Below are 11413 nucleotides of genomic sequence, written 5' to 3' on the forward strand. Positions count from 1 at the left end.
CAAGAATTCCCTCTATGTCTTGGGGCACCTTAAAAAGAAACGTTTTGCGTTTATTTAAAAAACTCTTGCCATAAACTCACACAGATAGGCTATAATTTAGAAAAGCTAGAATAAAAGAAGCCAAATAAAAATGACGAGGTGTTATTTACCTATCTATGGAGTTTTGTGGCACCTTCAGCCACACGCAGACAACGTACATTAATTTAAGAGACTGTGTGTATTCTGTGGCATTTCAGTACAGCTTTTTACAGATATCACGTGGCGCTCTATGAATCGGCACACGTGGGATCCAGTCCGGGAAAACTGATGCTGTAATAAAAACGTATTCGTCTTTAAGATGTCGCAAGACTCCATATGTACCCTCATACTTTCAGCGCGAGGGATCCTGCGGCACTTTTAGAACGAGCACCTTTTTGTTCCAGCGTCACCGTCCCCGGCTCAGATCCCGTTTGTGCTGCTGATATTTACATCTATTAAAAATATATACCCCTCTTCCTTGGGGGGGCGTGGAGGGGAGGGACGCAACAGGCAGCACGCTACACTCGAGCGCACCACCCCCTCCGCCTGACGTCATAATAGCGGGTGGCGAAGGCTGCGGCCCGGTCGCAGCCGATCGGGGCTGGTTTGAGCTGGTGTGTTGTCATGGAGACGCGGCCGGGCCTATAAATACAGGCTCTGCGGCGCTAGCTAGGCTTTGTCAAGCGAAGAGGCAAAGGCAGCCAGTGCGGCGGCGGCAGCAGCAGCAGCAGCAGCAGCCTCCAACCTGCGCGGCGGCGGGTGACAAGGTCCGGCTCCTCCCCCTCCTTCGTCTGTCGGAGCCGGCGCTTTCCAGGCCCGTGGAGCCAGGCGGGTGGGGAACGGGCCGGTGAGCAGCCGTCGGGTCCAGCCAGCTGCCGCGCAGGGGGGAACAAGCAAGCTGCTGCTGCTGCTGAAGGACGAGGCGCCGCTGGAGGTAAGGTCGGAGGACTGGGGGAGCCGGCCGGGCGGTGCCAGCCACGTGTATATGAATGGGTTGAGTGGGAAGGAGCCGGCTCGCCGGTCGGTGAGTCAGTGCTTGGCAGGGGAGGGGACAAGGAGGGCAGTCTCTCGAGGCAGGGAAGGAAAGCAAGGGGGGTGGGAGTCAGGTGAAGGTCCGGGGGCGCTGGAGGGGAGGGGTCGATGTCGTATTATCGTTGCTTTTCGTGACACATTCGTTTTTAAAAGTCCACTTAAAAACCCATGTCGTTTGAAACCGTCTCTCTGTGGCTTTTAAAACTTGGCACAATTAATTAAAAAAAACAAACCCTAGTCATCTTTTATTGCGTTTTAAAAGTGTGCGCAGTGTAAATTGACTTCATCGTCTTCCTCTTTTCTTTTTAATTTGCAGCAGTTTATTAGTGGCTTTTGGGGGGGGAAATGCGTTCCACGTTTCTTTTAATTGACTCCTTTGCTTTTCCTTTTTGAAACAAAAACAAATTAAATTTAGTGGAAAGCCAGTCTGATGTTACTTTCCGTCATCCTGTAGCAAAGATTTTTTTTAATTTGTGCTTTTTGTGATTTAACTTGGAATAAATCACCTTTATCATATGAACATATGAAGCTGCCTTATTCAGAATCAGACCCTTGGTCCATGAAAGTCAGTAATGTCTACTCAGACTGGCAGGAGCTCTTCAGAGTCTCAGGTGAAAGTCTTTCCCATCACCTACTGCCTGGTCTTTAACTGGAGGTACCAGGGATTAAACCTGGGACCTTCTGAATGCCAAGTAGATGCTCTGCCCCTCTCCTGTCATGCTGAATACTTTTTTTGCTTTAACTCTGTGGTGAGAGGAAAGCATTAAATTGCATTGTTCATGTTCCTTTTCAATCACATTGATTGCCAGTGCCATAAAGGGGATCAGAGACATTCAGGAGAAACTGTTAAGAGTTTTGCTGCAATTCGCAACTTGGGAGTTTGTGGACTGTCTCTGAAGCTTTTGGATATTCATTATTCCTCCTTTAGCTGCTGTGGGGGGCGAGAAGATGCTTTAGTGGCTTCTTGCTTCAGTTTGACTGCAGCAACTATCTGGACAGAGGAACCAATGGCATGAGACATTTTCTGTTTGGGTGTGTGTGTGTGAGAGAGAGCAAGCTTTACTTGGGGTAGGTGGATGGGGATCTGGAATAGTGAGACATCTGGCAGCCTGAACAGGTCATGATCTGGCAAGATTCGAAACCGTGGTCAACTTTTCTGTATTTATTTCTGCCTTGAAAGGTTGGTGCTCCTTTCAGCATGACCTGAAGAAACCTGATGGAACTGGGTTTATCGAGCTCCCAAACTTGGCAGATGCCAGCCATTCTAATGGTTCTCTCTGCCCCACCCCTTTGCACATTGTCATTGGTGTGTGCTTCCTTGCCGCAGTTAGTGTGTCAAGCTGGGAAGGAGTAGTGTTTGGCTACCCTTGGGTGGGTGGGGGCTTACTTAGTTTCTGAGCTTCTGTTATCAGCTTTTGCTTCCTGATTGGATAACACTGACCGTGTGTGAACATTATAAGGCAGGGAGCAAAGGCCTAGTCGAGGTGGCGTGAACAGAGGCTCTTTGCCATGTCAGTCTGTTTAGTGTGGAGCTGACTTGTACGCTGGAAAGGAGCTGACGTATTATCTTCAGTACTTACGGTAATGAGTGTTATTCAGCTGTGAATGCCCCGGTTTCCAGTTACCTGGACTGCTTTGTAGTAATTCTTCCTTAATGCTTTATAGTGACTTCATGTTGAGTACTATTTCTGCTTTAGCTTGAATACTTTTGAGGACTATGTCTAATGTCCTGAAATGACATGTGCAAATGTGAATTCATTAATGTTGCCAAAAAAAAAAGGACAACCTTACCCCCGTCTTGACCTTTTCTTGAGTATGCCAAGAAATAAGCAGGATCTGTAGCAAGCAGAGATATGTTCAATATACTTTGGGTTTGCCCATCATGAGAGGTCTTGCATTCATTGTGTTAAACCCTTGTTAAAATTATTTGGGAGACCACTGAGTGGTTTCTGAACAAGTCCACCTAGGATTGCATCCTCATGAGCACTAATATGACTCTAAAGAGATTGTGTATAATTGACGCAAAGTCAGCTGTGATTTAAAAGAAGTTACCTGACCGAGTAGGAACATGTTTTAAAGTTCTGCTTAGGTTGCCTTTTTTTGACAAAATTACTGTTATTCAGTGTCTTGGTTCATTGCATAGGAACACCTTTGAGAAGACAAAGGGGTCAGACGGTGCAATATTAGCAGTTGTACTTGAGGCTTGGTATAGACTGCAGGAAAGATGCTGTCAAGTCATTTAAATTTACTAGATTTATTGACGCCCGTTTTCCTCAAGAACTCTTGTCTTATCCACCTAGCCCCTTTCTGTAAAGTAACTATTGGGTGCTTTAGTACAGGCAGGCTATGACTAAAAGAATAACTTTGCAGCATGACAACTAGCATAATAGTAATCATTGCTGCAAACATCTTAGTCATCCTTACTGTTCTTTGATAATGGATGGGAATGCAAATTAAAAAATCCAGGAGCATGTATCCTTGTAGCGTCCTTGCAACTGACCCAGTCATTTAGTACATTTTTATCTTACTGTTCCTCCTTGGAGCTTCATGCTTCTCTCCCCTCCCACCCCTGTGAGGTGGCCTAGGCTGAGAGTGTGTGTGACTGGTCAGGAGTCGGCCAGTGAGTTTCATGGTGAGTGGAAATTTGAGCCTGGATTAATATACCAATGAGTTTTGGTATATTCATGTTACCTAGCTTTTGCAGGAATGGCTGGAATATCTGACATTATGAACCGCAGGTCTCTTTGCAAGAGTCTCCTTCCATTGAGAGCAATGTGATAAGGAAGACAAGGAGCTAGAACTGTGACCTTGCTGGTGTCAGGGCTATAACCGTGGGCAGCCTCAGAAGGGTAGGGAACAAGAAATGCAACCAGGGGTATACAATTTGAGAAGTCAAGCAACAGGGACATGGAGGAATTCTGTCCATCAATGAGTGACTATCTCACTGCTTCTCAGCATACATGCAAAGGGAGGCAGGATGTACAACACCTGTGCTCTCCCTTAACCTGCACACCAGCAGGAAGTCCTTCCAAAGAGTAGCATTAAAATGGTGGCTCTGTAGAGCTGGTTACCCTGTAGGTAGTGCTATGCAGCCCACCTGATGATCCCAATCTGTTGTGTGAAGATTCTGCTTGTCTCTACTGTGCATGCTTTGTTGCAGGACATTCAGTGAGCTTTTTGTATTGTTATACACACGCTGTTTTGAGGTTTGGTGTCTTTAAAAGATGCAGTCTGTATAAATGTCAGATTAGGAAGGGCGAGTTGAAATCCTAAAACAGATGGAGTGAGACTGGTGCCAGCTGTCTCGCAGGGTTATTGTGAGGATAAACTGGAGGGGAGAACCATGCATGCCACCCATTGGAACTCATTGGAAGGGAGGACAAGATAGATAAAAATGTGATAGTGAAATGTGAATATTGCAGAGATCCAAAGGCACCTTTCAGACATGCTCTGTCAACCTTTTTTCTTTTAGACAACTTCACTGCAACATCTTACAATGACTGCCTAGGAATCCTTCTATTTCAAGATCCTGTTTTCTTGGAGAAAAATCCCCAGGAGGACAGCTGAAAGGAAACATCCTTCAACGTTGCATCTTAATTGACCCTGTACAGTGAGTTAGTCTTTTTTTTAAAAGGGATGCCTTTTCGAGGTCAGTTATTTGGCCATAGGTGACTTGTTCGTAATAATTAACAAACCTTTTCCTGTGTGCCCACAGTTTGTTGCCTTGAAAGCCAACTTGGAGGTGGTATCAAGAAAAACTAAGAAAAATGAACAGCTTCAGCAGTGACGAGTTCAATTTTACTTTCCTTGATGAAGGCTTTGCTGCAAAAGATATTGTAGACCAAAAAATAAATGAAGTTTCTTCCTCTGTGAGTATATTAGATGCCATAAATTAAACGTTACAAAATGAAGCTTAGTACTGTTGTGGTGTACAGTAGGGCACCTTTATATTGACTGATGAATGTTCTCTTTGTCTCCAGGATGATAAAGATGCATTCTATATTGCTGATCTTGGGGATATTCTCAAGAAGCACTTGCGGTGGTACAAAGCTCTTCCCAGAGTTTCCCCCTTCTATGCTGTCAAATGTAATGACAGTATAGCTGTAGTGAAGACTCTTGCAGCTCTTGGTGCTGGATTTGACTGTGCTAGTAAAGTAAGTGGCTGCCTTTTGAAAGCTTTTTGGCTAACCATGCCCTTGATCCTGGCTATAGCTGGACAAGAAATTTCTAGTGAAGAGCATACCAAACACATTTGTTCTCTTTCCAGACTGAAATACAGCTGGTCCAGGGTGTTGGTGTACCTCCTGAACGTATAATATATGCAAATCCATGCAAGCAAGTCTCTCAGATTAAGCATGCAGCAAACAACGGTGTGCAGATGATGACTTTCGATAGTGAGGTTGAGCTAATGAAAGTTGCAAGAGCCCATCCAAAAGCAAAGTAAGGAACTTTGGTGATAACATTACTTGTTTGACCTTTATTTGTGCTAGGCTGTGGGACCCAGGCTGAAGATGCTACTGAGTTGAGCAACTTTCCTAACTCCAAAGCATTTGGGGAGGCTCTCTAGAGAGGCAGCATATTCCTTTTCTAAATAAATAATTTTTGGGTCATAGTTGGCTTTGCATGGTAAACCAGGTTAATCTTCCCTGATGAGCTAGCTAACTTGAGAGCAAATCACACTAAGAATAACTTTTAATATGAAAGTGTATTATACATACAGTGTATCCTGTAAGCCTGAAAACTGTTCTTGAGGTAAGCTCTCCCAATATTTTCTAGACTGGTTCTGCGCATTGCAACAGATGATTCAAAAGCAGTTTGTCGTCTGAGCGTTAAATTTGGAGCGACACTCAAAACCAGCAGGCTGCTGCTTGAGCGAGCAAAAGAACTGGATATTGATGTGATTGGTGTCAGGTGAGTAGCAAAGCCAGAAGTAGAAATGTTATACTTGCTGCCAGGGGTCATTTCATAGAAAAAGAGGTGCAGGCGCTCATTAGCATAACTCATTAACATAACTTATTTGTATATGCCACACCCCCTGACATCACTGGAAGTGTGTCAGAAGGCAACACCCACCGCTCAGGCTCCACTGGACTGTTTTGGATTGCTAGATATTGGGAGAGGAGGGAGAGCTTGTACCTGAATAAAACTTGGTCTTAAAGGTGCCACTGAACTGTTTTGGATGGAGGGGATGGTGGGGGGGCTCTGCAACTTACCTGGCTGCTTGCTCTGACTGAGGGCTGCTGGGAGCAGGGGGTGGGACTTGTTGCATGTGCCTGCCCCCTGGGCTCTTTACTGCCGGAGCTCCGCTCCTGTGCGCTCCTGCAGGAAATGACCCCTGCTTGCTGCCTGTTTGCTTGCCTTTGTTAAAAAATGACCTCCCAGCTAAATTCATGCTATTTCTTCTAGTTTCCATGTTGGGAGTGGCTGCACAGATCCTGAGACTTTCGTGCAAGCTATTTCTGATGCCCGCTGTGTCTTTGATATGGGAGTAAGTACATCAGCAAGTATTTTCATACAACTTTAAAGTGCTTCATAGTATTGTAAGATGGTAGAATGCCGGAGATGAAGCATTAGTTCAACAAATCTGAAATTCTGAAGTTTGATTAGTGGCCATACGTGGTAACGGGATTAGGCTACATGATGACTTCAGATTAGTCCAAAGCTCTAGTCCAAATTGCTGTTTTCATTTTTAGGGCTTTTATTATTCTGTTCTGTAGATTCAAAAATCTCTATAGTGTGTCTGAATGTAATGCCCACAGAGAATAAAAGTAGCTGATAGTATGAGTGCAATCTCTGAGTTGATACTTTCCTTCCCTTTTAGGCTGAACTTGGTTTCTGTATGCACCTTCTTGATATTGGTGGTGGTTTTCCTGGTTCTGAAGATGTGAAACTTAAGTTTGAAGAGGTATGAATACTGCCGTGTTAACCTTCAGTGATTTGCTCATGGTTTGTTCCTACTTTTCCTTAGTATTGGGGTGTGTGTTACAGTTTGTATTTGGTTAAAGACCGATTTATTAGAAAATGTTAATTGTATTACTCTGCAGGAGTATCTCTTGGTGGGAATTTACTCATAAGTTCATGAAAGGAGTTCTTCAGTGTAACAGTAGTGTTTTTGTATATAATTTTGTAGATTATTATAGAGGAAAATTTAACTTGCTCCCTCCTGTGGATATCCTTGAAACAAGGTGCAATCCATAGGTATAGCTTTCAAAAGAGGGCCCTCTGCAGTAAGGTCAAGATGTAGGACATCAGGGTCCTGCTTCAGCCTTCCATCTAATGTTATTAAACTTTTTAAAAAATCACCCATTCCTGTATTTCTGAAATGGCAACAACACAACTAGTGTGAAAAGTAATTCAGAACTTCGTTCTTGGGGAAGGATAGCTTAGCATGTAGATACATAATGACAAGTTCCTGCAAATACTGCCTCTAAAATGTTCATGGTGTGTCTTCCCTTTTTTTTAAGATAACAAATGTCATCAACCCTGCACTGGACAAATATTTTCCTTCTGATTCTGGAGTGAGAATTATTGCAGAGCCTGGCAGATACTATGTTGCATCAGCTTTTACATTGGCCGTTAACATAATTGCAAAGAAAGTTGTAATAAAGGAGCAGACTGGTTCTGACGGTATGTAGTGTTCACTCTGAATTTCAGCTAGCTAAATTTTCTCTGGTGATAGAAGTAGTGTGGATGGAGGGAAGGATTTTATTTCTGTGAGGGGGCCCTCTATGAAGTGGGATGCATTGTCTGTAAAAGAAGGAAACCTTGCTGCATTGTCCCTGTCAATGGAGGTTGGTCCGCCAAACGCTGGGATGATGGAGAGGAGTAGTACTTTCCTTTCCTTAACAGGCTTGTCAAACAAGATAATGCATGGGATAGAGCAGGTTGAGAAAGAAGTACTTTTCTCCCTTACAATACTCGTGGGCACTCCATGAAATTGCTGAGTGGTCGGGTTAGAATGGATAAAAGGAAGTACTTCTTCACCCAAAGAGTGATTAACACATGGAACTCACTGCCTCAGGAGGTGGTGGCGGCTACAAGCATGGGACGGCTTCAAGAGGGAACTGGATAAACATATGGAGCAGAGGTCCATCAGTGGCTATTAGCCACAAGGTATAGATAAGAACTCTCGGTCTGGGGCAAGGGATGCTCTGTATTCTTGGTGCTTGAGGGGAGAGGACCAAGTGGGAGGGCTTCTAGTGTCCTGGCCCCACTGTTGGACCTCCTGATGGCACCTGGTATTTCTGGCCACTGTGTGATACAGAATGTTGGACTGGATGGGCCATTGGCCCGATCCAGCATTGGCTTCTCTTATGTTCTTATGTTATCAGCCACTGGTCTGTAGGTAAAAGTCAAGCAGCTGGAGTGTGGGCCAAAATTACTGGCTTAGTGACCCCATCCATAAACAAATTGAGGCTACCTCCATCTGCATAGCACCATTCCGTGTTCTGTTTCTTTATATAGACAGGGTAACTGTTGGCGTGGCTTTTGTTTACATAATAGCAAATATTGCTTGTTCTTTTTTCTTATAGATGAAGAAGAGCGTAATGACAAAACTCTTATGTATTATGTAAACGATGGCGTATATGGATCTTTTAACTGCATTCTATATGATCATGCACACGTTAAGCCAGTTTTGCAAAAGGTACAGTATAGGTAAATGTAGTGATCCCAAAAGGGCCAGTAGTCTGGAATTGGGAAAAATAATATTATAGGAAAATTGCCATCTTGGATTTTTTAATCTGTATTGAAATTAAGGTATATATTGAATTTTTTAATGTTTTTTGTATATTTTATGACATTACATCTTGTACATCGCCCAGAGTAATAATTACTACTTAAGGTGATCATATTGGTTCACTTACCCATGCTGTAACCGGAATGGATGTGTCTTGGAGAGCAGTTACAGCGTTATCCTGTAACCAAAGTTCTCAGCCTGAGGCAATGGAGCAAATTCAGAAGAGCAGATTAAGCACAGCTCTGTGACTCTAAGCATCTGTTATGAGCATAAATGTGGTTTTAGTTGCTTACATCTTGAATTTTTGTTTCCAGAGACCCAAGCCAGATGAGAGATACTATTCCTGCAGCATATGGGGGCCGACATGTGACGGATTAGATCGCATAGTTGAACGCTGCGGCATGCCGGAATTGCAGGTTGGGGACTGGATGCTGTTTGAAAACATGGGAGCTTACACCGTGGCGGCTGCTTCTACTTTCAATGGATTCCAGAGGCCAACAATACATTATGTAATGTCAAGGCCAGCATGGTTAGTAATACTTACTCCATTTGCTTCATTTGTTCCAGACGGGCTTTGAAAAAGCTTGTAAAATCTGTATGACTTTCAAGCTTGGCGTGGCAAAGTGTTAACTGAAAGGAGCCCAAGTAGGCAGGGCTCCTGGAAAGTGCTTGGTGAACTCTCAGAAACCAGAAAAGCTGCAGAATCAGGCTGCCTAGTGGTGGGGAGAACACGCGGTTATAGAAAAAATGACCTGCAGTATCTCAGCTGTCTCTGGCATAGCGTTTTGATGATGCCGAGTGCACAGACACAGTTAATGTAATATTGCTGACTGTTATGGTATCTCACTGAACCGTCAATTTCATATGCCTTACTCAGCACCTCACCCCTCTTTCTCTCCTCCTTGCTAGGCAATTGATGGAGCAGATAAAAGAGCAAGGCTTTCAAGCAGAAGTGGAAGAGCAGGATGTCACTTTGCCCCTGTCCTGTGCCTGGGAGAGTGGAATTGAGCACCATCCAGCAACTTGTGCTTCCGCCAGCATTAATGTATAGAAAAGGTTGAGATAACTTGCAAGTTTTAGGAAAGGATTTTTTTAGGGCTTTTTGGGACCATTAACTTAATTCTTGCTAGGATTTTTAAATGTGTTGATTAGCGCGCGTGAACGTCAGTAGACAGGAGACGGGAAGGGTCACATTTATCTGTGTTCCTATGGAAACTATTTGAATATTGTTTTATATGGATTTTTATTCACTTCTCAAATATGCTACTAAAAACTGATCCTTGATCCTTGACTGTTAAGTCAACAAGCATTTGTAGCTTGTGTATTTGTCAGAAGGTCTGAATGTAGTATTGTGGCTGGACTATTTTACAATAAAGTCTATTGAAATAATAGTGTAGTAGTTCTTTACTGCTTGAACTAAAAATTGGTTTGAATAGATTTAAGACTGGAGTTGTCACTTGCTCTACACTGGAACTATATATTTTGAAGGTTTGTAGGTAACATGCCAGTTTGGTCTAGTGGTTGAGTGGCGAACTCTAATCTGGAGAACTGGGTTTGATTCCCCACTCCTCCACATGTTACTGCTGGGTGACCTTGGATCAGTCACAAGTTCTGTCAGAGTAGTTCTCTCAGCCCCACTGACTTCACAGGGTGTCTATCGTGGAGAGCGGAAGGGAAGGAGATTGTAAGCCTCTCTGAGACTCGAGTGAAGGCCAGGGTATAAATCCAATCTCCTCTTCCTCCTCCTCCTCTTCCTCCGGTTGCCAAATTAATTCCTGTCATGCTGCTTTTGCCACTGCTCTTTTGACCGCATCTATTTCAAGTCAAGAAAAATAAAGACTCTAAAACATAAAGTCTTATGTTTTGTAATTTCATTTACCACCAATGCTCCCTCTAAGCTATGGAGTCTTGTGAGTAAAAATTCTACTTTGTGAGCTCCTGGCAAGTCGTGAGTGAGGGATTTGGCTGCTGCATAAGTTAGTTTGCACTGGAGCCATCCTTCCTGAGCCAAGACAAAAATGTGTGAGCCAGATGCTAAAATACTGAGCTAGCTCACACTAACTCAGCTTAGAGGGAACACTCTTTACCTACTGTAACATTTCTCCCATTTAAGTGTGCTTGGCTATCTGCATTTGATTGATCTGATACAGGCTGTGCTTCACTCAAGTTATAAAACGTCAAGCTTTTTTGCATACAATTCTGTGAATGGTGTAGACATGCTAATTTTAGTATTGTACATAGATTGGTTTGCTCTGTTAAACAATAAAGAATGATGTAAACTTTTTTTAAAAATGGCCATTATGTGATCCTAAAATAATACTAGGTTTTGAAAAAATGCTGAGTTGGTTTCACAGGTGTAAAAAAGCCAAACATTTTCCTAGTACAGCTTGTAGCTTTGAGTTGGAACTTTTGCCATGCAAGTCCTCCTGTACCTGTTGGGAACACTTTGGGTTACAAGCAAACTAAATTTTCTGCTAACTGGAAGGCACTTCTGCCAGTAGAACCATTATGCCTCCCCAGCTCTGGTTGTGGCCCACTCAGAAGGCTGCTCTGGTGCACTGAGACCCTCAAGAATGGCTTGGGGGGTGGTCTGTAACAAGACACGGGAGTTGGTGGAGATTACTC

At 43.5% G+C, this 11413-nt stretch overlaps 1 protein-coding gene across 1 annotated transcript; it reads left to right on the top strand.

The window, feature by feature from the left end:
* The first annotated feature begins 592 nt into the window (after window positions 1–592).
* Window positions 593–10329, top strand: ODC1 (ornithine decarboxylase 1). Its single transcript, XM_015425737.1, has 12 exons — window positions 593–952; window positions 4523–4660; window positions 4766–4919; window positions 5031–5204; window positions 5318–5490; window positions 5827–5961; window positions 6457–6538; window positions 6872–6955; window positions 7515–7677; window positions 8583–8695; window positions 9103–9317; window positions 9698–10329. The coding sequence occupies exons 3-12, from the start codon at window positions 4818–4820 to the stop codon at window positions 9837–9839; spliced, it is 1383 nt and encodes a 460-aa protein (XP_015281223.1). The 5' UTR covers window positions 593–952; window positions 4523–4660; window positions 4766–4817; the 3' UTR covers window positions 9840–10329.
* The last annotated feature ends 1084 nt before the right edge of the window (window positions 10330–11413 follow it).

This window comes from Gekko japonicus, unplaced genomic scaffold (genome assembly GCF_001447785.1).
Source record: "Gekko japonicus isolate JY-2015 unplaced genomic scaffold, Gekko_japonicus_V1.1 scaffold1691, whole genome shotgun sequence".
NCBI lineage: Eukaryota > Metazoa > Chordata > Lepidosauria > Squamata > Gekkonidae > Gekko > Gekko japonicus.